At 50.3% G+C, this 20,762-nt stretch overlaps 1 protein-coding gene across 2 annotated transcripts in view; it reads left to right on the top strand.

Annotated features, from left to right (window-relative positions):
- The window catches only part of RTEL1 (regulator of telomere elongation helicase 1), a 246,674-nt gene that overhangs the window by 113,715 nt on the left and 112,197 nt on the right, over positions 1-20,762 (top strand). For both annotated transcript variants that reach the window (XM_078651687.1, XM_078651688.1), the window contains exons 22-23: positions 501-578; positions 830-976. In XM_078651687.1, the coding sequence (XP_078507813.1) occupies positions 501-578; positions 830-976 (225 nt within the window). The remainder of the gene's footprint in view (positions 1-500; positions 579-829; positions 977-20,762) is intronic.

Raw genomic sequence — 20,762 nt, 5'->3', positions numbered from 1 at the left:
TCTGTACAGACCCCTCTTCCAAACTGTTTTGTGCATACATCTACCCAGAATCCTTCCACGTATCTCTAGACCTCTACACCCCGCTGTCTCTCTTGCGGGAAGCAGCCTTTACAACACATTTGTTACCATGCATCTATTACAACGCATATGCCTTTACCAAGCATGTCTTTACCATGTACCCTAGCCACCCACTCCTAATCCCATATATATATATATATATATATATATATATATATATATATATATATATATATATATATATATATATATATACTTACAAAATACTTATATTTTCATTCTGAAGGCATATGCTTGGTAAAATGGTAGACTCTAAGAAGAAAGGTAACAGAAAGCAAAGATAAAGAGGGTAAAACTGTTGAATAGACCAGGAAGCAGGCTGACTGGTGGTCCTTGTATCCTCTTCGGAAGTTCCTGTTACCAGTAATGCACATTATGGTCATAGTCACCAGCTTTCTATAATTTCTCTTTTTCTCCTAAAGATTATTGATGCGTACTACACGCAAGTTGTCAACCCCAAATCCAACGGAGCCATGTTCCTTGCAGTGTGTCGAGGAAAGGTAAAAGCAGTCATCTTTCAGATGCTTTTTTATGCTTCTTTCTCTTTTCTGCTTCCCTGCATCTGGTCCTCGCTTTTGTTATATTCATTTCAGTATCTGTTTAAACACCCAGTTTACATCCTTTTCTTCCATTCCTCTAATGGCCTCTGTCCACCTTCCCTCTGTAGCAAATACACATTATAGCTCTTTTCCTACACACTTTCTACGCTGTAAGGTGGCTGGCAGTAACTGGCTGCACTTTCTCTTTTCAGGCCAGTGAAGGCCTTGATTTTGCCGACATGAATGGTCGTGGTGTCATCATCACTGGGCTCCCTTTCCCCCCTCGCATGGACCCACGTGTGGTTCTGAAGATGCAGTTCCTGGATGAGATGAGGAGTAAACAGGGAGCTAGAGGTCAGGTCGGTATCCTGCCCTACTCAATCAATATTTTGCTGTTTGTTGTTTTATTTATATTTTTATGTAGCACCATGTACTGCTTTAAGGTGTGTCAGAATTCTGCACGTGCATTGTGTGAAATATAGAGCAAAGGTTTTGGTCTACAGGCAAAACACGAATGCCAATCTAGCAAGATTGAACACTATCATGCAGACTAGATAATGAGCTAGTATAATATTGGATGGAATATCTGTTTTCTGAATTTGACATTAGTAGATTTTTTGTGTGATATTTATGTAGCCCAGACCTAGCAAGACGTTAACCATGCCCTTTACATATATCAAGGGACTATACCAAACAAGAGTAGCTATGTAGATCTGAAAGAAACAGGTTAGTATTAGATTCCTTACCTTAGAATATCCCCAGGCGTCAGTCTGGATCCGGAAACTTTTGCGTAGCAGTACCCCTGCGCGTCGGTAGGCGTCGTCTGCAGGCGTCCCCTGCGGCTCCGCGTCGTCGGCGTCGTGCGCCGTGATGACGTCGCTGGAGTATATAGACGCCGCCTCCGCGCGCTGACGTCAGTTCTTCTTTTTTCCGCGCCAGTTAGCGCAGATCCGAAGAGCAGTACTCCGGTCTTTTGACCAAGTTTTGTTAACTTAACTCTTTCTTCAAGGTGCCGGTAGGATGCCCGGGTTTAAGAGTTGCGACGGGTGCGACCGAATGATGTCGGTCACCGACCACCATCGACTCTGCCTCCGGTGTCTGGGCGCGGACCACGACGTGGAGTCCTGCGTCGACTGCCGGGCCTTGACAGGTAAAGCTAGACGGGAGCGGTCCCGCAAGCTGCTCGAGCTCCGAGTGTCGGCCCCGCGTCGAGAGCGGTCCCGGTCCGGTCGGAGGTCGAGGGAGCGGTCGAGGGAGCGATCGCGGAGCCGCCATGAGCGCTCCGGGAGTCGCCACCATTCCTCCGGTTCATCAGGTAAGCGACACAAGAGGTCGGGCGTCGTCATCGTACCCCCGACTCCCCCCGACGCCCGCGTGATGCGGCCGGGGGTTCGGGTGGCCCCACCCCCGCGGCCCCGCGTGGGTCGCCGACGCCGTCTGCCCCATACCCGTCGGTCCCTGGGGAAGGCGCGTCGCGCGAGGAGATTGAGGAGTTCCTCATGGCTATGAGGGCGATGTCTCCTCCGGCGGGGCCTACGGCGCCTGCGGGCCCGTCGGTCCCGTCTGGGAGCCCGAGCGGTTCGGGTGCACCTGCCCCGACGCCGCCGAGTGCTCCGGCCCCGGCGCCGCTGGGCCCTTCAGGGTCGTCGCCGGCTGGTCCACCGGCCTCTCCGGCGCCGATTCCATTGGGGCAACCCGTGGTGCCGCCTCCGCGCGGCGCCGTGACTCCGCCGTCGGTTCCGGCCGGCGTCGGGTCGCCGGCGCTGCGCGGCGCCACCCCCGTTCCCTCTCTGACTCCTGACGCGGAGTCGGACCGGCGTCGTCCGACGCCGAGTCCGGCGCCGTTGGGGCCCATTGGCTCCGAGGAGCCGGTTTATATAGTCGACTCGAACTATGGCGATGAGGACGATTATGGAGAGGGTTGGGAGGGGTCTGAGGACCCTTTGTCACGAGCCTGCCAGTATGACGTGGACTGGGTAGGTGACTTAGGTGATGCCAGTGGTCTGGACGAGTCGCCCAACCCTGGGTTTGTCTCGCCTTCCCCTGTGGCGTCGGAGGCGGGGGCTGCCTATTCGGTGGTCCTGATGAGGGCTGCCAAGGCCTTGAGCCTTGAGCTCCCCGTCGCTAAGGTGAAACCTAACATCCTCACCGAAGTATTTAAACCGCAGTCATGCCCACAGGAGCCTCTGCTGCCGTTTAATGAGGCCCTGACGGATGTCCTTTTGGGCACCTGGTCCAGGCCCGCTTCCGGTGCACCGGTTGACCGGAACGTTGCCAGGCGTCACCGTCCGTGTTCGGACGACCCTGCCTTCCTTTCCACCCATCCCTCCCCGGAGAGTCTGGTGATCCAGGCCTCCACTTCCCAGTCCGCATTCCCGTCGGCTCCGCCCGATCGGGAATCGAAGCGATATGACCAATTTGGCAAGAAGGTCTTTTCGTCTTTGAGTGCTGGACTGCGGTCTTGCAATACCGCATGCCTCTTGGGCCGCTACACCCACTCTCTGTGGGACACGGTCGCGGAGTGTCTGCCGCAATGCCCGCAGGAGGTGCGGGACAAGCTCAACCAGGCCTTGGTTGAAGGCCGGGACGCGGCGAGGTATTCGATAAGGTGTGGTCTTGACACGACCGACTCGCTGGGACGGGCTATGTCCACGACGGTGGCGATTCGTCGCCATGCTTGGCTGAGATCCGCCAACTTCTCGCCGGATGTCCAGAATGCCCTCATGGACATGCCTTTCGATGGCAGTCGCCTGTTCGGTGACAAGGCGGACAACGCGCTTGAGCGCTTCAAGGACTCCAGGGTCACGGCCAAGTCCTTGGGTCTTTCGACCCAGCGCCAGCAACCGGGTTCGTTTCGCCCCTTTTGTGGCCAGGGACGGGGCGGTCCCACGCGTGCTGCCAGCCACGCGCCGCAGAACGCTCCCCAGCGCGGTGGCGGCCGTGGATTCCGCCGTGGTGGCGGTAGAGGGCAGCGGCGAGGTCAGTCCACACCTCCCCCCGCAGCAGCCTCCAAATCTTCCTAGTCCGAGCTTTCGGGCCCATGTGACGCCAGTGGGTGGCAGGGTTCGCCATCACCACTCCCGCTGGCGCACGATTACATCGGACAGGTGGGTGCTGCAGCTCGTCCGAAGGGGCTACTCCCTCCCCTTCGAGTCCACTCCTCCAGCCATGCCACCGCAGAACCACCGTGTGTCGGGGGACCACTTGACACTTCTGCAGGAGGAAGTTACGGCCCTCTTGGCCAAGGGGGCCATCGAGCGCGTTCCTGGGCCAGAAGTAGGGTGTGGTTGCTACTCCCACTACTTTCTGGTGCCCAAGAAGGACAAAGGGGGCCTACGTCCTATCTTGGACCTACGGAACGTCAACGGCTTCCTCCGGAAGGAGAAGTTCAAGATGTTGACTTTGGCTCAGGTCTTGGCTGCTCTAGACCCACAAGACTGGATGGTAGCGTTGGACTTGCAGGATGCGTATTTTCACATCCCCGTCCTGCCGGCCCACCGGCGTTACCTGCGGTTCACGGTAGGCCACGAGCACTTTCAGTTTATCGTGCTCCCATTCGGCCTTACCAGCGCCCCACGGGTGTTCACGAAAGTGTTGGCGGTGGTCGCAGCTCATCTGCGCCGGTTAGGGGTTTCAGTCTTCCCCTACCTCGACGACTGGTTGTTGAAGGCGGGCTCGCCCCAAACAGTCGTCCACCACCTTCAGATGACGGCAGACCTCCTGCACGAGCTGGGGTTTTCCATCAATGTGCCGAAATCACACCTGTGTCCCTCTCAAAAGCTCCTTTTCATCGGAGCGGTTCTCGACTCGGCGCAGTTTCGGGTTTATCCTCCGGAACGGCGGGTCCGGGATATTCAGGCTCTGATTCCCATCTTTCAGCCGTTGTCCCGGGTTTCGGTCAGGTTGACGCTGCGGCTTCTGGGGCTGATGGCCTCCTGCATCCTTCTGGTGCATCACGCCAGGTGGCGGATGCGGGCTCTGCAGTGGGACCTGAAGTTTCAGTGGGCCCAGCATCAGGGCAACCTGTCCGACCATGTCCTGATCTCGGAGGGCACTGCGAGACAGTTGCAGTGGTGGCTTACGGACCGCGATTGGGTCAGAGGCAGATCCCTCTCCCTTCCCCAACCGGAGCACGTAGTTGTGACGGACGCGTCCCTCCAGGGCTGGGGAGGCCACTTGGGAGAGGCAGAGATCAGAGGCATCTGGTCTCCGTCGGAGTCCCGGCTCCATATCAACATGTTGGAGCTGCGGGCGATTCGCCTAGCACTGGAGGCATTCCTCCCCTTTGTCAACGGGAGTGTAGTGCAGGTGTTCACGGACAACACCACCGCCATGTGGTACTGCAACAAACAGGGCGGTGTGGGGTCGTGGACCCTTTGCCAGGAGGCTCTGCGCCTCTGGCAATGGCTGGAACGTCAGGGCGTGACTCTGACGGTTCAACACCTGGCAGGTTCTCTGAACGCCAGGGCGGACGAACTCAGCCGTCGGTGCTCGGTGGATCACGAATGGCGTCTGAACTCGGACGTGGCGAACGGCCTCTTTCAGAAATGGGGAGAGCCTTGGTTAGATCTATTCGCCACAGAAGAGAACGCGCAATGTCATCAGTTCTGCGCGTTGGAGTTTCCAAGACGGCACTCGCTCGGCGACGCCTTTCGGCGCGAGTGGAGCTGCGGTCTGTTGTACGCCTTTCCGCCTATACCACTTCTGCCCAGAGTGCTGAAGAAGATCAGGCGCGACCGGGCCCAAGTTATCCTTGTGGCTCCGGACTGGGCTCGAAGATACTGGTATCCCGAGCTACTCAGCATGTCAGTCGGTCCCTCGATCCGTCTGCCCCTTCAGGAGGACCTTCTGTCGCAGCAGCAGGGGACGGTCCTCCACCCGAACCTGTCCAGCCTCCACCTCCATGCGTGGAGATTGAGCGGCGACAGTTGAGGCCATTCGACTTGCCTCCTGAGGTCTGTGATGTGATTCTGGCAGCCAGGCGTCCCTCCACAAAGTCGGTATACGCCTGCCGGTGGAACAGATTTGTGGCATGGTGCACAGCAAAGGCTGTGGATCCCCTTTCTGCCCCTCTTTCCGAGGTTCTCCTCTTCCTTCTTTCTCTTGCCCAGCAGGGCTCTGCTCTGGGCACTATCAAGGGCTACCTTTCTGCCCTTTCCGCCTTCTTAAGGCTACCTGATCAGCCATCTGTATTCAAGTCCCCTATTGTACTGAGATTCTTGAAAGGCATCACGCACATGTATCCTCCTGTTCCGTTCGTGATGCCTCAGTGGGACTTGAACCTGGTTCTGACATTCTTGATGTGCGCTCCCTTTGAGCCGCTTCATTCCTGTCCTCTCCGTCTTCTCACTTTAAAGACGGCCGTCCTGGTTGCCATCACCTCTGCCAGGAGAGTGAGTGAGCTCCAGGCTCTTTCTGTTAAACCTCCTTTCTTGTCCGTCCATCCTGACAAGGTGGTTCTTAGGACTAGGCCTTCTTTCCTGCCCAAAGTAGTTTCTGCTTTTCACATCGGGCAGTCCATCACCTTACCCTCCTTCTTCCCGCCTCCGCATCCTTCAAAGGATGAAGAGCGGCTCCATCGTCTGGACCCAAAACGTGCGCTTTCATTTTATATGGATCGCACACGCCAGTTCCGGGTGGATGACCAACTGTTTGTTGGCTACGTGGGTGAGAAGAAGGGAAGGGCGGTACAGAAACGGACCATCTCTCGGTGGGTCGTCCTGTGCATCAAAGCATGCTACTCTTTGGCTCGGAAGGAGCCTCCTGTTGGGCTGAGGGCCCATTCCACTCGGGCCACGGCGGCTACTACTGCCCTGGGCCGGGGAGTCCCTTTGCAGGACATTTGCCAGGCGGCTACGTGGGCCTCGCTGCACACCTTTGCGAGGCACTACTGCCTGGACAGTCAAGTCCGGAGGGATGGCTTCTTTGGCTGTTCGGTCCTCCAGGACTTTCTGGTGTAGGTTTGTATTGGTTCGCAGACCCACCACCGGGGTTGGTATTGCTGGGGTATCTATTCTAAGGTAAGGAATCTAATACTAACCTGTTTCTTTCAGATGAACAAGTTACTTACCTTCGGTAACGATATATCTGTAAGAAACAGTAGTTAGTATTAGATTCCTTACCGCCCCACCCGTCCTCCCCGTTCTGCGAACTGATACCTAGGGTTAAGGACATCCCTTTCAGGGCCCTAGTTTCAAATGGCACCAGTGTTAGTTCTCACATGGCTCTGCGTGTTCTGGCGCGGAAAAGCTGTGTGCAAAGAACTGACGTCAGCGCGCGGAGGCGGCGTCTATATACTCCAGCGACGTCATCACGGCGCACGACGCAGACGACGCGGAGCCGCAGGGGACGCCTGCAGACGACGCCTACCGACGCGCAGGGGTACTGCTACGCAAAAGTTTCCGGATCCAGACTGACGCCTGGGGATATTCTAAGGTAAGGAATCTAATACTAACTACTGTTTCTTACAGATATATCGTTACCGAAGGTAAGTAACTTGTTCATTGGTTACTGGTGTGACAAAGAGCACCACTATTAGTCCTTTAAGTTAATTCTGATGAGGTGACCTCTTAGCTCCTCCTGGAAGGATAGTCCTATTCTTATAGCAGCATTGCAACAAGTGTGCTGAAGGCGGCTAGCAGTCTTAGTTGGCTAGTGTAGTGCATCTTTGAGCATTTAGAAAGGATTTGTGTATTTAGCATTGCTCCCATATTGTATGAAGCTTCCTGCCTATAGCCCTTGGGAAAGAATCAAACCAACTCCGATATTGGAGAAAAAAAACTGAAAGCCTAGCTTTTTGATGTTTTGCTCAACAGCGGATCTTTGTCCGTTCTGATTCAGTACCTTAAGTCAATAGCACCATGAGATTTTTTTGAGAGTCAAAATTGCACCCGATAAATAGCTTCATGGATATGCAGGAAATTATACTGCCAGTGCAGTGTGCTGGGTGCTAGTTTGACTTGGTGTAGCATGGGGAGTGACCTAAAAAAAGGACACATCTGTAGCTTTGTTAAGACGATCCACACAAACATACGCTTTTTATAGGACAGGAGTAGTAAGAATAAGTGTCTCTAGAGCTCCTTTTCGAAAGTAGGCATTTCAATGCAAGAAGTGCAAAATGATGGAAGAGAAGCATTAGTACATTCCTTAGGTAAGTTCAAAGTTTGAGATGTACATGTATTACCTGATTTTGTGGTAAATTGTGGCTAGTGTGATGAGGGTATAAACAGGACAACAAAACATCATAAGACATTACCTTTCAAGGGTTTTTTCTATTGAGTTTTCCTTATTCTTGTTTCTCACCTCAACATACACATATACATCATAGTGTCATGACTAAGTCATGTAGACAGTATCTCAATAAATATATAAATGTGATATGAGGACGAAAGGATTATTCAAGTTATCAGCATTAGTTGATCAACAATTAACAGCATTAATTTAGCATTATGGAGGCCTGAAAAATATAGGCCACGACCCTACAATAACAAACCCGCCTAAAACAATACCACGTCTATTCATCTATCAGAAACCGTTTTGAGGAAAACAAGTCTTCGTCAATGTGAAAATAGATGCAATAAAGTCTGTATCTGAAAGAGACACGTTAGTATTAGATTCCTTACCTTAGAATATCCCCAGGCGTCAGACTGGATCCGGAAATTTTTGCGTAGCACTACCCTTGCGCGTCGGTAGGCGTCGTCTGCGGCTCCGCGTCCGTCGTCGGCGTCGTGGGCGCCGTGATGACGTCGTCGGAGTACTTAGACGCCGCCTCCGCGTGCTGACGTCAGTTCTTCTTTTTTCCGCGCCAGCAAGCGCAGATCTGGAAAAAGCAGTAACCCTAGTCATTTTTGACTAAACTTTTTGATTCCGACTGCCGGGCCCTCTCTTCGAAAGCCAGGCGGGAGCGGTCCCGTAGGCGCCTCGAACTCCGGCAGTCGGCCCCGCGCCGTGAGAGGTCCCGATCCCATGGGAGGTCGAGGGACAGGTCACGGGCCCGGAGCCACCACAGCTCCGAGAGTAGGCCGCACTCCTCCGGGTCGAAGTCGTCGTCAGGTAAGCGGCACAAGAAGTCCAAGCGGCGTCATCGCTCCTCGGACTCCCCCCGACGCTCGCGCGATGCGGCCGGGGGTTCGGGTGACACCGCCCACGCGGCTCCGTCGGAGTCGCGGGTGCCGCGTCCAGCCCCATACCCTACGGTCCCTGGGTTCAACGCGACGCCGGAGGAGGTCGAGCGCTTCCTCATGGCCATGAGGAAACTCCCTCCTCCGACGGGCTCCGCGGCGCCTCCGGGCCCAGCGGACCCGTCTGGGAGCCCTAGTGGGTCGGCGGCTCCGGCCCCGACGCCGTCGGGTGCTTCGGCCCGATGCCGCCGATGCCTTCGGGCCTGGCGCCGCAGGTCCCTGTTATCCCGACGCCGCCGGCGCCTTCGGGCCCGGCGCCGAGGGGTCCAGTTGTTCCGACGCCGCCGGCGCCTTCGGGCCCGGCGTCGCAAGACGCCGCTGGTCCTCCTTCGGGATCTGGTTCGTCGCCGGTGGATCTGACGGCCTCCCCGCGTCGGACCCTCAGGTGTCGCCTCCGGCGCCGTCCTCGGGCGGCGCCGACCCCGGTTCTACTTCCATTCCTGTTCGGCCGTCGGGACGGCCCCGTTGGGCGCCGCTCCAGACGCTGTTGGGTGAATTTCACTTTTATGAACAGGCCCCATTGGTTGAGGACCCTGAATTTCAGGAGATGGGTGAAGGAGAGGACTGGGAGGGGTCTGAGGACCCTCTGACCAGGGAGTGTCAGTCTCATGAGGACTGGACAGGAGACCTTGGGGAGGCCAGTGGCCTGGACACCTCTCCAGACCCTGGGTTTGTCTCCCCTCCTACCGTGGCTTCGGAGGAGGGGGAAACATATAGTGTGGTGCTGATGAGGGCTGCCAAGGCCTTAAACCTTGAGCTCCCCGTCGCGGCTGTGAGGACTAACCTCCTCACTGAGGTCCTTAAACCGCAGTCAAGCTCGGCCGAGCCTCTGCTGCCCTTTAATGAGGCCTTGACTGACGTTCTTCTGGGCACTTGGTCCAAGCCTGCTACGGGTTCGCCCGTAGATAGGAACGTGGCCAGACGCCACCGCCCAGCCCCGGGCGACCCATGTTTTCTGTCCTCCCACCCTACCCCCGAGAGCCTGGTCATCCAGGCCTCCAATTCCCAAACCGCATTCCCGTCGGCCCCGCCGGATCGGGAATCCAAGAGGTATGACCAGTATGGGAAGAAGATCTTCTCATCCATTAGTTTGGGCCTGCGGTCTTCCAACACCGCCTGCCTCTTGGGACGTTACACCCACTCTGTGTGGGATAAGGTCGCGGAAGTGCTGCCAGAGTGTCCGTTGGAGGTACGGGCCAAACTCGGCCAAGCCCTTGTGGAGGGCCGGGATGCAGCCAAGTATTCCATCCGGTGTGGGCTGGATACCACTGACTCGCTGGGTAGAGCGATGGCAACGACGGTGGCGGTCAGACGCCACGCCTGGCTGAGATCCGCCAACTTCTCGGCAGATGTCCAGAGCACGCTCATGGACATGCCGTTCGATGGCCGTCGCCTCTTTGGCGACAAGGCAGACCATGCGCTTGAGCGTTTTAAGGACTCCAGGGCTACAGCCAAGTCCTTAGGCCTCTCGGGCCAACGCCAGCAACCGGCTGCCTATCACTCCTTTCGTGGCCACGGAAGGGGTGCGCCCGCACGTGCCGCCAGCCACGCGCCGCAGGGCAATACCCAACGCGGTGGCGGCCGTGGGAACCGCCGTCCAGGCGGTCGTGGGCAGCGGCGAGGTCAGTCCACACCCTCCCCCGCAGCATCCGCCTCAAAACCCTCCTAGTCCGTGCTTTCAGGCCTGTGGTAAATAAATAATTAATTACCGGTACTATTTTTCAGGATACTCATACAAATAGATAGCTCAATAAATAAGAGTCAAGATACGAGGTAGCTAGAGTTGACAGGCTTTAATTAAGCATAAAGGACTGGAACAGGACAGCCTGTACGGGGATGGGATGGCAGCTGCCTGGGGCAGGGACAAAGGAATGGTAACTTTTAATAACAGTGCACAAGTATATATAGTTAAAACATTTTCATGGCATTCAATACAATAGGCGTAGCAGTAGGCGGAGTTTGTAGCAGTCGCGAAAGATAAGGGCAGAAATGATGTAACAAGAAGGCGTGTACAGGGCGTATACATAGACATGTGATGTAAACGTAACAGAATATGTCATAAAAAGGGGCGGAAACATGGAGGGGGCTACCTGAGCAGCTGGGACCTCTAACTTAGTGGTGCGCACAAACTGGCAATGACGTGTTACCAGGAGGACTGGGGGCTATGACTTCTGTGCTAGAAGAGGAGACGAAAAGTCTGGAGTGTCAGGGCGACATGTACCTAAAGCCTATCTAGTATCTAGTGTTTAGGGAACATGTTGATAGAATCCAAAAGTTATCAGGGCAAAGGCTAACAGACATTAAGACTGGTGCATGCATAATCCTATATGTAGTGTGTGTGCGAGGAATATTCTATGAATATTAATACAGTATTTCTCTTACATGGAGACATAAAGGCTAGACCATGACGGAAACTATTGATGCGATTCAGTAGCTTAGGAATGCAGAGAAGGAGGGCTGGACTGATAACTAGAATCATAACATACTCTTGGCAGACTGAGAGGCAGAGCCAGGCCGAGCCGGGCACTGCGAGGCATGAAGTAAGCTAAGGGTCAGGGATACAGGTGGGGGCTGTATTGCTCCTCGGAGAGGGTTCAGGAAACAGGAGCTGAATCTGAGTCCGGGCCCTTTTGAGGCCTAGAAACGGGGACTTTTCAGTGAATTAACGTGCACACTGTGAAACGTGGCAACGTAGCTTTACATAGGCCTGATATTCGTTGTATTCACGAAGACTGGAAACTGGCATACTAGAGATGGACACAACTGTAATTGCGTCTTTAATCGATCAGAAGGGGAATACATGCATATCGATCATGCACATATGACATAACAGGGGGAACACGTAGGCACATACAACATGGCAAAATTTACTTTTCCACATTCCCTCCTTGTGCCCTACGTTTCCATCAGGAAACATCTATATTCATGATACCATCTATCATTTCATACAGCATCATTTGCTCGTCTCGAATTGTCTTGGAACGGGACTTAGGACTAGGAATACAAGAGGTAGCACAAATGCCGCAAATCGCAGGGCCACATTGTATACAGAGGCAGCAACTGAATATGATCATTACTGCAATACCTAGAAATGACAATACTTTCCATCCCCAGGCAGATACGATACTCCATAGCCAACCGGACCATGTCCAGGTGCCTGGATTCTGGTGTAACTGATGGGCAATTTTATGAAGTCTGGTTATAGCTGAATAAACAGACGGCGCGTTATTAGGAATGAAAATGCAGCAACTAGATCCGATGACTCTACATGCTCCTCCTCTATCGGCCAGTATGACGTCAAGAACGAGACGATTTTGGAGCACGACAAATCTCATAGCAGATTGCTCTTCGGTTAAGTTACCTAGAGCAGAAGTAGTCTCATTCACTACTGCTTCAAGGGTTCTGGTTAATCTACGTATTAACTTACTATTCTGGATAGGGCCTATAAAGAAGAAAAAACCTTTATTGAAATCTGTATACTGTTCTAGAGCAGTTTCAGTTTGATCGACAATTGGGGACTCAATCTCCCTTCTATGTCTGACGTGTACTAGATGTGTGTTTCTGTGATAATCAGATGGGGCTAGAAAAACTGGTGGCAGTAGGAAGGCAATGTAACATGTTCCATCCCAATCGAGGGGCAGACGAACATATGCGGTCTGACCACAAACAAAATAAGAATGACGTGAAGCTTTGAAAATAGATTTCCCACTGTCACTATACTCGACAGTAGTAATACAATCACTATGTCCTACATGTGCGGAACCATTATTTCTGACACATAATTCGCCTTTGACTGGTAGTACTGAAATAGCAGGTAAGTCTGGAGTAGTATCAGACTGAACATTCAGGACCATAAAATTCGAAGAATAATTACCTAAATTATAAACTTCATTTTCTAGATCTAACCCTATTCTATGGGAGAGACCTTGCTTGTCTGGAAAACATGTTCTATTCAGAAGGGACATATCATTTGAGGATGACGTTAACATGGACCATGCTCCACACGAACCATTATGTGAAAACGGATAAGGAAAGAGTGGCAGAACTCCCTTCGGTGTCTGGAAAGGGGGGAGTCGACCACACACCCAACAATTAGTAGCATTGCTGGTCTGGTGTGAATAGTGTAACATTCTAATGAACGTGTTATTGCGCATAGCAAGACGATAGGATAACTCGTGAGGAGGCAGATCACTAAATGTGTGCTCTACTGTAGTATTAGAAAACGTATTTACATGCGGAATTGGAAAACATAAATGAAATGCATAACTTGTGCAGGTAACCATCAAACTTAGAAACAATAGAAAACTTAGAAAAACGATACATCGGATAGAGTTTTGACTAACTCTCTCACTATGGGGGTCTATCTCATACATGTCAGATACCTGTCTAACCGTTTCACCCGAGGGGGACTTAGACAATTAAACTGGCTGACTTATTTTACTAGACCGGAGTTTTAATTTATACTCCTGCTGCGGAGTTCTCTCTAACAGAGGAATTTTTAGTTCTGGATTTGAATGAATGTCTGATTTAGAGTCTGGTTTCAGGTAGTCCTTTGAAATGGAAATGTCTGTAGAAATGTCATTAAAAGTCTTGTTTCTGAGTCCGTGAAATTTCTTGACATGAGACAGATGGACCCAACCCTTACGGCCCTCCAACTTCACGGCCGTACGGGTGGTCAGAAGGACTAGTTTCGGTTCTTTCCAGCGAGGCTCCAGCGGACTTGAACGATCAAAGTTCCGTATTAAAGCCAAATACCCAGGAAGGACCTCATGCGGTTTTACTTCAGTATTGTCTGGAAATGCAGCGGCAACCTGTGAACGACAAGAGTGTAGGGCAGACATCAAGGAAGCTAGGTAATCTGTCAACATATTACTGGAAACATCTATAATACTGCGGGGTCTAGGTGTACCCCACATATTTGGGGGGCGGCCGAATACGACCTCATAAGGGGACAGACCTGATCTGGCATGTGCGACCATGCGCATGAAGAATAAAGCAACTGGCAGGGCTACTAGCCAGTCTACACCTTTCTCTTTACATGTCTTAGCAATACGGATTTTCAGGGTCTGATTATGTCTCTCTACGAGACCGTCTGCTTCAGGATGGTGCACACAATGGAACTTCCACTGGTACCCTAACAAAAGGGAAACATGCTTCATTAGCTCAGATGAGAATGGCTGGCCGTTATCAGAATACACGACCCTAGGGAGTCCATAACGGGGGAAGAATTCACGAACCAACTGCCTGGCAGTGGTCGCTGCTGTGTAATCTGGAACTGGATATGCTTCTGTCCACCTGGACAAAGCGCATACAACTACGAGGACATACTTGAAACCTCGACATCGCTCCATCTGAATATAATCCATCTGGAGGACTTCAAAAGGGTGGTCAGGAGGCTGGAATCCACCTTGTTCCACCGGGACACTTTTACCTGGATTGAATTGACAACATATCATACAAGTACGGACTTTCTGCTTGGCTGCAGCTCGTAAGTGCTTGTTAAACCAAAGGTTCTGGATACTGTCTAACATAGCTTTTTCTCCTAGATGTGCTGGACTATGTGCGGTATTGATAATGACTTGAACCATAGAGTCGGGGAGAAACCATGTGGCTTTTCCCTTCGTCACCCATCCCTGATCTGTCTGGACCCCTCCTTGTTCGGACCATTTCTTAATTTCTTCAGGAGTAGCATGTAACTGTATGTCTATGACATCTTGTGTAGGGTCCTTAACTGTCATACAAGTAGTCTGTTCTGGAGTGGATGTCTGTGTCTTGTTAACTGGAATGTCTGGTGTCTGAGCTGTAAGCTTGGCTGTTCGATCTGCTAGATCATTACCTTGGGAAATGATGTCAGTAACTTTCGTATGTGCTTTGCACTTCATGATAGCGATAGCTGTCGGTAAATGTATTGCATCTAACAGAGCTTGAATGAGGAGACCATGCTGAATCTTGGTTCCATGAGAAGTCATGAAACCTCTCTCCTGCCAGAGCACTCCGAAGTCGTGTACAACTCCGAATGCGTAACGTGAATCTGTATATATGTTTACTTTCAGGTTCTTGGCACGTATGCAGGCTTGGGTCAGAGCAACTATCTCTGCTGCTTGAGCAGACAGGGTGTCAATACGGTGTGTTTCAATAACTTCAGTGTCAGTAGTCACTGCATACGCGGCTACTAGTTCTCCTGTACTAGTTCTCATACATGAACCATCCACATAAAGTGTCAGGTCGGGATTAGGTAAAGCAATGTCTGTCAGGTCTTGTCTTGGCTTAGTCATAGTGTTAATGACTTCCACACAGTCATGTGTGGCAGGATTTGAAGTAACTGACGGTAACAGTGTAGCAGGATTTAAAACGTTGCAGCGTCTGATTTCTATGTGTGGCTGGAACAGTGTCAGTTCATAACCTGTTAATCGTGCAATGGTCAAGTGCTGAGTCTGTGTTCGGTTTAAAAGAACTTCCACGGAGTGTGGAACTTGTACTGTCAGGGAATGTCCTAATACTATGGAATCACTTTGTCTGATAGCTAGTGCTGTGGCTGCAACTGACTTGAGGCACGCAGGCAGAGCCTGGGCTACTGGATCTAACGTGCTTGAAAAATAAGCACAGGGCTTGTACTGTCCTGCTTGATCTTGTGTGAGAACAGATAATGCAGTACCATCACGTTCTGTGACAAAAAGTGTAAAAGGCTTACTGTAGTTCGGTGTAGCTAGAACAGGTGCTTGGCATAAGGCTTTCTTTAACTCATTAAAACTAAGTGTATGTTCAGATGTCCAAGGGAGAACAGTCGATACGGCTGCCTCCTGTGTCGTTAACTGTATCAGTGGCTTAGCTAGAAATGCATACTGAGGAATCCATTGTCTGCAGTAAGAAGTAAGGCCGATAAAAGCACGTACCTCCTTCTGTGTCTTGGGCTGTGGAAGACTCGCTATTAACTGGATACGGTCTGGTGTCAACTGCCTACCCCACTTGGACAGTAAGTGGCCTAAGTAGATCACTTGCTGGACACAGAACTGGAGCTTCGAAGGGGACACCTTGTGCCCCATCTCGGCTAGGAAATACAGAACTGTAAGTGACGCTCGCTCGCAAGCTCGCTCAGAACGGGCTGTGATCAGTAGATCATCGACATACTGGAGCAAGGCAGTGTCAGCTGGCATGTGAATGTTGTCTAGTTGTCGTTTAAGTGCTTGACTGTAAATGCTAGGACTTTCTGTGAAACCTTGAGGAGCTCGTGTGAATTTATAGCTCCTTCCATTTAAACAAAAACCGAAAAGGTACTGGCTGTCTGGATGAATTGGAACACTGAAAAATGCATTCTTGAGGTCTATTACTGTAAAAAATATAGCTTCAGAATCAATAGCTGTCAATAGAGATGAAATATCTGGGACTACTGGATACTGGGGTATGATACATTTATTGAGTTCTCGAAGGTCAATCACTAATCGATATACTGGAGGTGCATTTGGATCAGTGCGTTTCATGACTGGAATGATAGGAGAATTACATACATTGGAGTCAGTTTCTACAACCACTCCTTGAGCAATAAGCTCGTCAATAATTTTGGATAAGGCTGCTACAGCCTCAGGTGGCAATCTGTACTGTCTGATTCGTGGCAAGACTATACCTTGCTTGAGAGTCACACGATGGGGTGTAATTCGCATAAAACCTACATCAGTTGGACCTTGCGCCCATAAATGCTGCGGAACATTGGACAATCTTGGATCAAAATCTCGTAATACATAGTGACCTTTAAAGTCACGCAAAAACATACGTATTCCTTCTGGGGAACAGCAAATAACTGCACCTAATTCTTTCAATGTCCTAATACCTAACAAATTTTCTGGACATGACTTCGTAAGTAACAAATCAGTAGTTCGGGACAATGGACCAACTTCTAGAGTAACTGGCTTTGATATCTCGTTTACAATAGGCTTTCCTGAAAATCCAAGGGAAACATTTCTAGAGCCTGAGAGCGGAGCCCCTGGAACCTCGTCATGACTGATAGTAGTCCTACTTGCCCCTGTATCAATCAAAAACTTTCTGTCTTTCCCTAATACTTGACTATGAACATAGGGACCCTCTTGATCTACAGGTATCTCGATGAGAGGCAAGCCTACCTCCCTCTCTAGGCTGTTTCATGAATACGGTTGATAATCTGGATACTCTGACTGGGCATACTGGTACATTTGCTGTGTAACATGCTGTGTTGCAGCGATAGGCTGCGGTGCTGGAACTGTCTGTTGTGCATTCTGTGGTGACTGAGAAGTCTGTGAAACTTGCTCTTGTCTAGGCGGACGTGGTCTTTCTTTAGTTTTACCAGTGGCTATGTTGTGTTTCAGAACTGCACATTCGTTTATGAAATGACCTGGCTGTTTACAATAGTTGCATGTCCCTTTAACGGGAGCTGCAGGATGACTGGCTTGATTCGGACCCCTCTTCTGACTGTCTTGTGGAACAGATTGTGCAACTAGTACTTTCATTTTCGTGTCTTTCATACGTCTCCTTTCGTGTTCTTGCTCTTCCCTGATTCTGTTCTGGTGATACTGGAGCATCTGTAACATCTGGGACGGGGTACTAGCTTGCCAAGTACTTTCGACTTTCAAAACTCGATTTTTAACTTGTGGACTTGAATTCTCGACTAGTTTAGTAACAAAAAGATGAGGGTATGACTCGCTACTCGTCCTGAGACCACTATTGATACTAAAACATTTCTCGAATCTAGAATAAAAATCACTAGTGTCTTCATCCTGTTTCTGTTTGCATGCTGAGATTGCATCCCAATCTTCCTTTTTCGTGGCTAATAACCTTGGCAAAACCTGAATCAATAACTCTGGCAATTCTTTACATTTCTCCCCAAGACCGGTACCTGGTACTCGTATTTTATCTTCAGCTTCTAGAGCTGTCCAATCTATCTTTTTCTCTCCCACCTCCCATTCTTTTTCCTTGAGTTTCTCGTATACCCCTGCGGGCAACAGGACCTTTAGCATTTTAATAATATCTGGATAAGTGTATTCTCCCATTCGGAGCATGTCTTTTAATTCTCGATGGAACCCTGCTGGATCTTTGTCGTGACAGGGAATTAATTTCTTCATCTCTAAGAGTTCCATCTTTGTGATAGGGGTGTAAACAAATACTCGTTGCATTTCACCATCCGGTGTCCTAACTGGGTGTACTTCTCGTAACGGATGCTGTCTATCTATGTAAAATGGTTTACTTTCTGGAGGTGAGACGTGAACAAAATGCGGGTTCAGAAACATTCTATATTTGTGGCGTTGTTCTAGAATGACACTAATTAAATCGGTACCTAAACCTTTCCATTTATACTGGAGTAACTCGTTCAGGACATCATGTAACGGACCTGGATCAGAATGCTGACCCTCATACAGTGTAATGAGGTGCTGGATCATATACATACCCACCAGTCGCTGCTCGGCTGGGGGCAGTTTCAGAAACATTTGTGCCACTATTTCGTCTGGAAAAGTGGTAGAATCAGTAATCCATCGGACTGCTGATCGGGCTAGTTCTTGTTCATGCATGGTATTAAGTTCACTATAACCGATACATGATTTCAAAATGTGATCGGTAGCTTGAAATACTTGTTCCAGAGAACCTTGTTCTGGTGCTGGATGATGAATGACTTTCTTGTGTTCTAGGCGTAAATGTCGGTCTGGAAATCTAGATTTACCTACATACGCTATTCTGGCGGTATTCTCGTCTTCTACTTCTTCGGTAGAAGAGTCGTTTTCTTTCTCGCTTACTTGTGCTGTTTTACGTTGCACGTGTAACCTTATTATTTCCTTGCGAATTTTCTTGTACATACTCTCTATACTACTGAGGGTCTTGTGTCTACCCTCGGCTATATTATCACTCCACCTTGTCAGAACTTTCATTTCGGTCGGATCTTTAGTCGGACAATCTTGTTCCCTTATTAAACAATTAATTAGAAACTTTAATAGCATGAGCTGGGTCTCAGCTTTCCTTAGAGACATGATTTCGCCAATACTCTCTGGATCATCCCCTGTACGGATGAAACGATACATTCTGTCTAGATCTTCTTTCATATTCGGTAGGGTGTCCAAATACTCGGTCACCCGTCTTACACGCAATGAATATATAACCATATTATCATCGCCTGGGACTGGATCATAACGGCATTCGGTAAGAGCTCGTCTGATATCTGCAACGGACTGATATTTGGGCGTACGCTGTAACGCACGTTCATGTAACTCGACTAACGTTACACGTTTGTGTGGCGGCGGGGTACCCGGAGGACCTCCCCCCGCGGCCCCTAAACTGGAATCGTCGACTGATACTCTTCGTGCTGGCAGAGTGACCGATGTAGCGGGAACTTGTACTATGGGCTGGACCGGGGGTACCGTAACAGGTGCTGTAACAGGTGCCCCGGTGGCTGGAAGAACAGGAATTACATTATTTACTGGAGCTGGCGGAGCAGGATTCGCATATTCTGGGACTGTGTTGTCCAAATAGGACGAGAGAAAAATATCAGCTGCGGTCGGTTTGTGACGTAGCTTAATCGGAACTAATGGCGGCGGAAAATTACATGGTGCTTCCGGGGTTGCTTTTGGCAAGCCCTCGGCAAGAAGAGGATACATACCCTTAATGAGGGCATTTCTCTGTCTGTCTGACTGTTCGGCTTTAACTCGTTCACCTACTTCGATCAATTCCCTTTCTTGGGCTCTTTCAGAGGATTCTCTACTTAATTCTGACTTTCTGATTTCTTTCTCTGTTCTTCTATGAGATTCTTTGCGCCATAACTCGATGGCATCTTTCTGGGACTGTCTGGCTTTCTTTTTCCATAATGCTTCTTCTATTCGCATGATGCACTTGGCATCCCACGTACCTGATACGGGCCATCTATACTTTTCCTCTAATTCCTTGGTGTACTCCACCCATAAGTCTAGATATAATATGGCACTTATGCCATGCTTATGATACATAAAATGACCTGGACTGTCCCTAGGCGGGACAGGAACTGCTTCTTCGAGCAGACCTTTTCTAGTTCTTAGCTGACGTAATTTTGAGAACAGAGGCATGACTAGACTGGAGTCTGGACACAATACAATACACAATGAACACAATAATAACTGCAATACGAATCATTCATACCACGACGTTGAAAACACATGAAATAACATTTAGAATAACAGTTCGGACAAGATACTACCTGAAATACTGAGAACAGAACACATGAATTTCTCGAGAACAGAACTTACTAGAACAGACTAGATGCACTGCTGAAACAGTACGAAACTTACCGGTCCCATAAAGAGACACGTCAGGACCCGCATCCACCTAAGTGGACACTTCGTGTTGGATCTGTGTACCCAAACCCACGGACCAGAGACAAATTAATTGACCCTGTCTAGATACTACCCCAGCAACGGTACTCACCGGGCAGCAAGAACGGAAGGCCTCGGACTGGACTGGACTGCTACCACGACGGACGGACGAACTTCGGACTTCAGTTACAGGTGGGCCTCCGGATACCTCGGACCTTGGACTCTCGGCTTGGGCTCTGGTCGGGACTCGCCGCGTTCCTCCACAGCCTCGTCTGGATGCTGGACCGCAACCTCCGTCTCCTCCGTGGACCTGAGGGATACTTAAAGCAGAAATATCTGCCGGTGCGCAGGATGGTTCCGTCACGGCTGCAGAGGGCCAGGGGGCTTGTGTGGCTTCTCCGGCGCGTGGGGAAAGGGCAAGTCCCTATTCGGGCGCCATTATGTGGTAAATAAATAATTAATTACCGGTACTATTTTTCAGGATACTCATACAAATAGATAGCTCAATAAATAAGAGTCAAGATACGAGGTAGCTAGAGTTGACAGGCTTTAATTAAGCATAAAGGACTGGAACAGGACAGCCTGTACGGGGATGGGATGGCAGCTGCCTGGGGCAGGGACAAAGGAATGGTAACTTTTAATAACAGTGCACAAGTATATATAGTTAA

This window comes from Lissotriton helveticus, chromosome 7 (assembly GCF_964261635.1).
Source record: "Lissotriton helveticus chromosome 7, aLisHel1.1, whole genome shotgun sequence".
In the NCBI taxonomy this organism is placed as follows: domain Eukaryota; kingdom Metazoa; phylum Chordata; class Amphibia; order Caudata; family Salamandridae; genus Lissotriton; species Lissotriton helveticus.
Note: the sequence above shows the minus strand (reverse complement) of the source record. Positions and strands in the feature narration are given on the sequence as shown.